The sequence below is a fragment of the Gigantopelta aegis genome, chromosome 3 (genome assembly GCF_016097555.1).
Source record: "Gigantopelta aegis isolate Gae_Host chromosome 3, Gae_host_genome, whole genome shotgun sequence".
Taxonomy (NCBI): Eukaryota; Metazoa; Mollusca; class Gastropoda; order Neomphalida; family Peltospiridae; genus Gigantopelta; species Gigantopelta aegis.
Genome location: NC_054701.1, coordinates 89,033,588 through 89,041,571, shown reverse-complemented (window position 1 = coordinate 89,041,571; position 7,984 = coordinate 89,033,588). Strand labels below are relative to the sequence as shown.

Genomic DNA, 7,984 nt, shown 5'->3' with positions numbered 1-7,984 from the left:
ACTCTCCATCAGTATTCAATCTCACTAGCCATCTCTATACAGTCCACTCTCCATCAGGATTCAATCTGACTAGCCATCTCTATACAATCCATTCTCCATCAGTATTCAATCTCATTAGCCATCTCTATACAGTCCACTCTCCATCACTATTGAATAATCTCACTAGCCATCTCTATCCAGCCCCCTCTCCATCACTATTCAATCATCTCACTAGCCATCTCTAAACAGTCCATTCTCCATCACTATTCAATCTCACTAGCCATCTCTATCCAGTCCCCTCTCCATCACTATTCAATCATCTAACTAGCCATCTCTATCCAGTCCCCTCTCCATCATTATTCAATCCCACTAGCCATCTCTATACATTCCATTCTCCATCAGTATTCAATCTCATTAGCCATCTCTATACAGTCCATTCTCCATCAGTATTCAATCTCATTAGCAATCTCTATGCAGTCCCATACGAATCCCTATTAAGTCCTCTACCCACCTCTATGCTGCCCTTTGTCCATCTCTATTCAGTCCCCAAACCAGGTGTATGCAGTTCCCTACCCATTTCTGCTGCATCGAGTTCTAGTTACCTGTAAGCAATGACATTGTCGTTGTTTTTCCGGCGCCATTGTGTCCTAGCAAGACCGAAATTTGATCTCTGAAGAAGTTCACATTCAAGTTATTCACTGCCGTGATTTTCTTTTGGCCCATCTCAAATTCCTGTCAACATACATATCGTTTTAAGTAATTTAGTGAAAATGTTCGCTATTGTCCCTACTGTTTCATTAACGTTTAGTGCGTATAAACATTTTGATAGCATTCGTAGACTATTTATAGGATATTAAACGAGTTTCCGTTTCGTATTATGTTTATGTCCCAAGTGAAATAATTTTCAGTTGTCACGATCTTTAGCGAGTGACAATGAAAACATATTTCACGAGGGACATAAACATGATACAAAAGGGTAGGAAGTTTAATATCATATTTATTACCCATAAGCGAACTTAATTTATATCAATCACCTCCTTTGGTTGACGTTCCTGTAAGGTTGCAGTGCGCCAATCAATGACGTCAAGAAGTGTTACGTCCCACTTCGCGTTCTATTGGGAGTATTACTTTGATATGCACCAAGATAGTTTTAACCATAGAGGTTATAATATGTTCCAAGTTCTAAAGAAAATGCGTTTTGATATAATGGAATCAGCCTAGGGTAAATAAAGTGACTTACTTTGGTAAGATTTTCAATACAGATTCCTGCCGTTAACCCCGTGGGCTCGGTCTCGAAGTGTTTCGGGTCATTTGTGTTCTTGGCATCATGATGGCTCTTTGTCACTTGTGTACTGCACCAATAAGAAGACTGAGAAAGGTGAAGGAATATTTGTTTAAAAACATCTTCAACACAGCGTTTAATCAGCAGAGATTACTGGGAGTAAGACACATGTTGAACAGCGTTTTAGAAGAATTGTTTTTTTAATCATAGTGGTTACCCACAGCGATAACCAGGGTGAGCATAGTAACTCTGGTGATGGCATCAAAGGAGAATTCAATGTCAAATGTTAAATAAAGACATTATAATAAAGTCTACCATAACTTTGGAAAATATCCCATTAGGTGTTAAATTTACGATATCCACCTCTGATTTTATTAGGTCGTTTTATTCGCGTAGGAATACGAATCAGTATTAACAAATGAACCTGACTGAGAGAAAACAACAACCTACATATGAAGAAGAGATATAATTGACCAAAAAAAATAAAAATAAAAATTAACAAGACAAATATAAATGAGTGTAGCAGACGATCGAAATATTTGCCATAATAAATGAAAGAAATGAATGACAGAATAATTCCTACATTTGTCCTACAAAATAAAAGAAATGACAGAATATTTAATATTTATTTATTTACTGACACGAGGCGTTGGCGTTCAAACGATTATGCATTCCAACAAAGGGTCTACAGGCTGGTAGGTACTGGGTTCGGATCCCAGTCGAGGCATGGGATTTTTAATCCAGATACCGACTCCAAACCCTGAGTGAGTGCTCCACAAGGCTCAATGGGTAGGTGTAAACCACTTGCACCGACCAGTGATCCATAACTGGTTCAACAAAGGCCATGGTTTGTGCTATCCTGCCTGTGGGAAGCGCAAATAAAAGATCCCTTGCTGCCTGTCGTAAAAGAGTAGCCTATGTGGCGACAGCGGGTTTCCTCTAAAAAAATCTGTGTGGTCCTTAACCATATGTCTGACGCCATATAACCGTAAATAAAATGTGTTGAGTGCGTCGTTAAATAAAACACTTCTTTCTTTCCAACAAAGTGGAAGTGTCTCATTGTTCATTCCTATTTTTCCTATATTGAAAATCGTTTCAATTTAGCACCTATTTCAGCCATGGTAGAATGGAGATCACCATATACACACTGTTATCATTTTTTAGGTAGGCTTTTGTGGGTTGCACACGGCTAAATGTTATTTTTAAAAGTGCATGTCTACACAACTGTTTAAATATCCGATGAGCTCTATTGTGTACAGGTTTAGATTTGTTTACCTAGTATTGCCTCTATTAGAAACTAGCGATAAAAATTAGGCAAAGTTAACCGCTCTCCAGTTCCGGCGCATTCCGCTAACAGCAAGCATGGCCGGTGACCACAGTTGTTTGTGAATCTCCCCTCCCCTCCCCTAAAAACACTACTAGCCAATCTAGATTTCCTCTACATAATTTACTACACCCGCGCCTGTTTGACTAAATATTTCGTTAGCTGCAAATTAATTAGGCCTATATACATTGGATTATAAAGTGTAAAGTTTGCTGTAATAACAGCTAAATATATAATTTAACCTAAACACATCTACCTAGTAACAGTATTTGTTGTATTTACATCAAAATATTTGTATAAACACATTTTGGTTAGTCTTGCATGCCGATTATTTAAGGTAGGTAGATGCCCAACATGTTAAGATGAAGACATTGTTGTATACATGATTATAAGCGTAAGTGGCAGGCAAAACAAACAACCAAATCTTTTTTAAATACCCCCACAACAATTTTACCTCCCCCAAGAAAACCCCAGTAACAACAACAAATCTTCCTCCTAAATAAACAATAGCCTACAAAACACACCACACGCACAACCAAAAACATAACCCAGACAAACACGCATATTAAAAGAAAAGTTTTATCTATGTACTTATTCCAGTGGCGTAGGAAGGTGATAAAGGGGGTGGGGGACGCGCGCGGGCACACACACACACACACACACACACACACACATATATATATATATATATATATATATATATATATATAGGGGCTACACATTTGTATTATTATTAAAAAAATATATTATTATTATGTTTTTTTTGTTGTGTTTTTTTTGGTGGGTGGGGGGGGGGGGGGGGGCTTTCTTTTGACTACAGCGTGTCAAAACCTATTTACGAAATACCATGTGATAAGACAGACTGGCCGGACTAGCCTTGATGCATATTCATCGATCTATGAAAATTGACATTTCTCAAATCATTAGCATGTTCATTCGTCGCCGACTATTTCAAGGATTCATCCTGGCAACTATGTAAGCATAACGTCATGGTGCTTTTCGACTAGATAGATATTATTTGCTGGTGATTAGTGCATCGAATATACAAAATGTATATACGTGTACAATTGTGTCCATTACATATTGCCTGACAATGACACTGGACTGCGTGATGTGTATTTATGTTGATTGCTCTCTAATACTGATAGTTGGTTTATATACTATGAAATATTAATGTTACACAGAACATACGTTTTGACCACAGACATCCTAGTGAAGAACGTTCAGGTCTATTTATTAACACATCGAAACACATTCCATAATTTGCACATGCATCACGCAGTTGCTCCGTACATGTGCATGCGGTATCATTCTCGATTTACCGGTTGTAATGTTTGCCCAGTTAATTCACTATTATCATATAACCATTCCCCACAGCTAATATACCTTACAAGTTTGGCAACTGTAAATTCTTATTAAAGTTCCCCTACGTTTTTGAAGAGTATATATATAGCATGGAATGCTTAATGGTTGTGCATAATAATAATTGCAGGTGGATAGTCGGTCGTAACTATTAAATTACATATAGTCGATCGTAACTATTAAAGTACATATGAAATTGTGTCCGTTACACTATCTCCGTTACACATTGTATGACAGTGACACTGGACTCGCTGTTCCGATTTGTTTGCGTATTTTCACCAATAATACATTTATTTGCATCGTTAATATACGTCATGATGTATGATTTGTTACCGGTGTTTATTCCACTGAAAAATATGTGTATACTTGCTCCCGAAACTGTCTGCATAGGTCGTAGTTAATAATGCAGCTAACGGTACAGAAAATCGCAGCTTGTCATTTAGTCAAATTAATGTACACTTCCGTTAGTACACAGTGATATATATATATATATATATATATATATATATATATATATATATATATATATATATATATATATATATATATACAAACACATGCATATTAATTGCAAATATCAAAACTTTATTATGATGCCGTTTTAACGAGTCAATCATCAATGAGCCCCTTTTTCGTGGTCACAAAAATATTGTACATTTTCTTTTATGTAAAAGAAGGAGATTGCATACAATCTGACAAACAATAATAGAAATAGAACACTTTATTAACGTCAAAAAATAAAAGAACAAGTCGATGACTATTCCACGATTCAGTAGTAAGAAAGGGTCTTTGTTGCAAGCGACTGGAGCGTAAATGCGCCGGAAGTAATTTAGTGGATGTTCGGGTCGCTTAGCACACATGCAAATCAAGGGCAATAAATATGTTTCTAATAGAGGCTATTGGGAGTGTCAGTCCTCCTACTGGTAAAACATATGACAATGATGTGTGGGAGAAGTCACAGTTCTTTTTGAGATACGATTTTGAGTGTTATTGTTTCCTTCAGATATATTAGATAAATGCTATTTTCTACTCTTACCGTAAATGGAAAGTACCAAGGACGCGGAACTCCGAATTCTCCTGGTTTGACGTTGTCAACGTACCACGTGATCAGGAAGTAGATGGCGCTGTCTCCCAACAACATCAACATGGCGTTCAGCAAGGAGTAGTTGTCATCAACAGACGCGGGTTCTGCGATGTTGCTCCACTGTGCCCCGGCACCTACATAAAGACACACAGATCAATGGACGTCTCTGTGGGGTGGTGCAAGGCCACTACATTTAATATTTCTCTAACTAAATGCAGACATTAAGCATTAACTCCTGTTATTTAGTTCCAACTAGTGTCCCACAACTGGTATATCGAAATAAATGGTATGTTCGTGCCTATCGGAAAGTGCACATAAAAGATCTCTTGCTGCTATTTGCCACGAGTAGCATGTTCTGCGAATTTTTGTGTACAAATCTGTTTGATGTTATGATGGGGCGGGATTCGGCTCATTCGGCAGAGCGCTCGCCTGAGGTGTTTGCGTCGTAGGATCGAACCACTTCAGTGGGTCCATTCTCTGATTTTTTTCCCCTTGCTTGTGAAGAAGTGCATATAAAAGATTCATTACTGCTAATGAAAAATTGAACGGGTTTGGCATAAAAAAAATTACCAAACGTTTGACATCAAATAGCCAATTATTAATAAATCCAAGCACTCTTGTGGTGTCGTTAAACAAACCAAACTTTAACTGGTACCTATTCCTTCATACAGACTGATTGTGGCCACTCCAAATGCCATGCCCGTGTTGAAAACCAGACTGGTGCCGAGTTTTTCTGTCCGTGTCATGTCCTGGTAATGCGACTGCAATAAAAACCAGGGCAGAAAAGCCAAGAAGAACATAATCCCAGACACGGCAGCTGCTACGTTTGCTACAATGAAAAAGCTATTTAATTATTATAATTAGTAAATATATATATATTTTTTTATTTTATTGCCAGCCCCTTGTTTACAATTAGAACAACACGTGCCAAGGGGTAAAACATGGGTTGTGTACATAAAAATAATAAACAACATAATATAATACTTTAGGGTACTGGCTTGCAAACCCCACCTCACCCCCCCCCCCCCCCCTCTCCATCCCCGCCCCCCCTCTCTCTCTCTCTCTCTCTCTCTCTCTCCCCCTCCCACTCCCCCCCCCCCTCCCTCCCTCCCCCCTCCCCCTCCTCTCTCTCTCTCTCTCTCTCTCTCTCTCTCTCTCTCTCTCTCTCTCTCTCTCTCTCTCAATACATATCTAATCAATGTAGCTATCCATTTATCTCTCTTGCGTGGTTACAAATGGTTTTAAATAAATAGTGTGCCAATTAAGGTCTGAAAAAAAAAAAAATTGCCATTTTGATATTGCAGAATTTTGCTTTTCAGAAGTTACAAGTGTGTAATAATATAGTATAATTAGTAAATAATAATAACAACAAAAGAACAAGAAGAAAAGGAGACAAAATTCGAACCAAAACAATTGGTTTCTAGGGCGTCACAAGGATATTTTTGAAAGAAGTTAGGTTTTTGTTTTGTTTTGTTTTTCTTTCTAATCAACTAATACATTTTGTGACACATCCCACCTCTCACTATTGGCGGGAGGTTTCACAGTTTATTATGTATAATACCGAGCAAGTCTCTGCTGCAATTGTGTCTCAGTTCTGGTTGAAATAAAATTGCCTCTCTCAGTAAAATTATATCGATATATCGAGGCTGTCTAGAACTAGAACTTATTATGTCCAAAGACATGATTATCATAATAACAAATTAACGTTAACAACATTATAAAAAAGCTACAAAATTAAGTATTTTCAGTAAATTATATAGCTTTGCAACATTCCTAATTCGTCTTTAATATATTCCCAGCAAAAAAAACCCAGACAAAAAGCTTCACAAAGGACCAGATAAAAACGACAAAAACCAAAAAGCAAAGAAAAAAAGAAAAAAAAAAACAGAAGAAAAATAAACGAAGAAAAAATATGATAAAGAGTACAAACCTCTCTGAATGAAGACACTGATCATGAAACAGATTCCGTAACACAGGAAGCCCCCAATATGATAAAGAGTACAAACCTCTCTGAATGAAGACACTGATCATGAAGAAGATTCGGTAACACAGGAAGCCCTCAATATGATAAAGAGTACAAACCTCTCTGAATGAAGACACTGATCATGAAGCAGATTCCGTAACACAGGAAGCCCTCAATATGATAGAGAGTACAAACCTCTCTGAATGAAGACACTGAACATGAAGCAGATTCCGTAACACAGCAAGCCCTCAATATGATAGAGAGTACAAACTTCTCTGAATGAAGACACTGATCATGAAGAAGATTCCGTAACACAGGAAGCCCTCAATATGATAAAGAGTACAAACCTCTCTGAATGAAGACACTGATCATGAAACAGATTCCGTAACACAGGAAGCCCCCAATATGATAAAGAGTACAAACCTCTCTGAATGAAGACACTGATCATGAAGAAGATTCGGTAACACAGGAAGCCCTCAATATGATAAAGAGTACAAACCTCTCTGAATGAAGACACTGATCATGAAGCAGATTCCGTAACACAGGAAGCCCTCAATATGATAGAGAGTACAAACCTCTCTGAATGAAGACACTGAACATGAAGCAGATTCCGTAACACAGGAAGCCCTCAATATGATAAAGAGTACAAACCTCTCTGAATGAAGACACTGATCATGAAGCAGATTCCGTAACACATGAAACCCTCAATATGATAAAGAGTACAAACCTCTCTGAATGAAGACACTGATCATGAAACAGATTCCGTAACACAGGAAGCCCTCAATATGATACAGAGTACAAACCTCTCTGAATGAAGACACTGATCATGAAGCAGATTCCGTAACACAGGAAGCCCTCAATATGATAGAGAGTACAAACCTCTCTGAATGAAGACACTGAACATGAAGCAGATTCCGTAACACAGCAAGCCCTCAATATGATAGAGAGTACAAACTTCTCTGAATGAAGACACTGATCATCAAGAAGATT

General features: G+C 37.8%; 1 protein-coding gene across 1 annotated transcript in view; it reads right to left on the bottom strand.

The window, feature by feature from the left end:
- The window catches only part of LOC121369285 (phospholipid-transporting ATPase ABCA3-like), a 50,968-nt gene that overhangs the window by 12,925 nt on the left and 30,059 nt on the right, over positions 1 to 7,984 (bottom strand). Inside the window, exons 5-7 of the mRNA XM_041494249.1 lie at positions 5,687 to 5,860; positions 4,907 to 5,165; positions 4,314 to 4,329 (exon numbers count right to left, since the gene is read on the bottom strand). Of these exons, the coding sequence (XP_041350183.1) occupies positions 4,314 to 4,329; positions 4,907 to 5,165; positions 5,687 to 5,860 (449 nt within the window). The remainder of the gene's footprint in view (positions 1 to 4,313; positions 4,330 to 4,906; positions 5,166 to 5,686; positions 5,861 to 7,984) is intronic.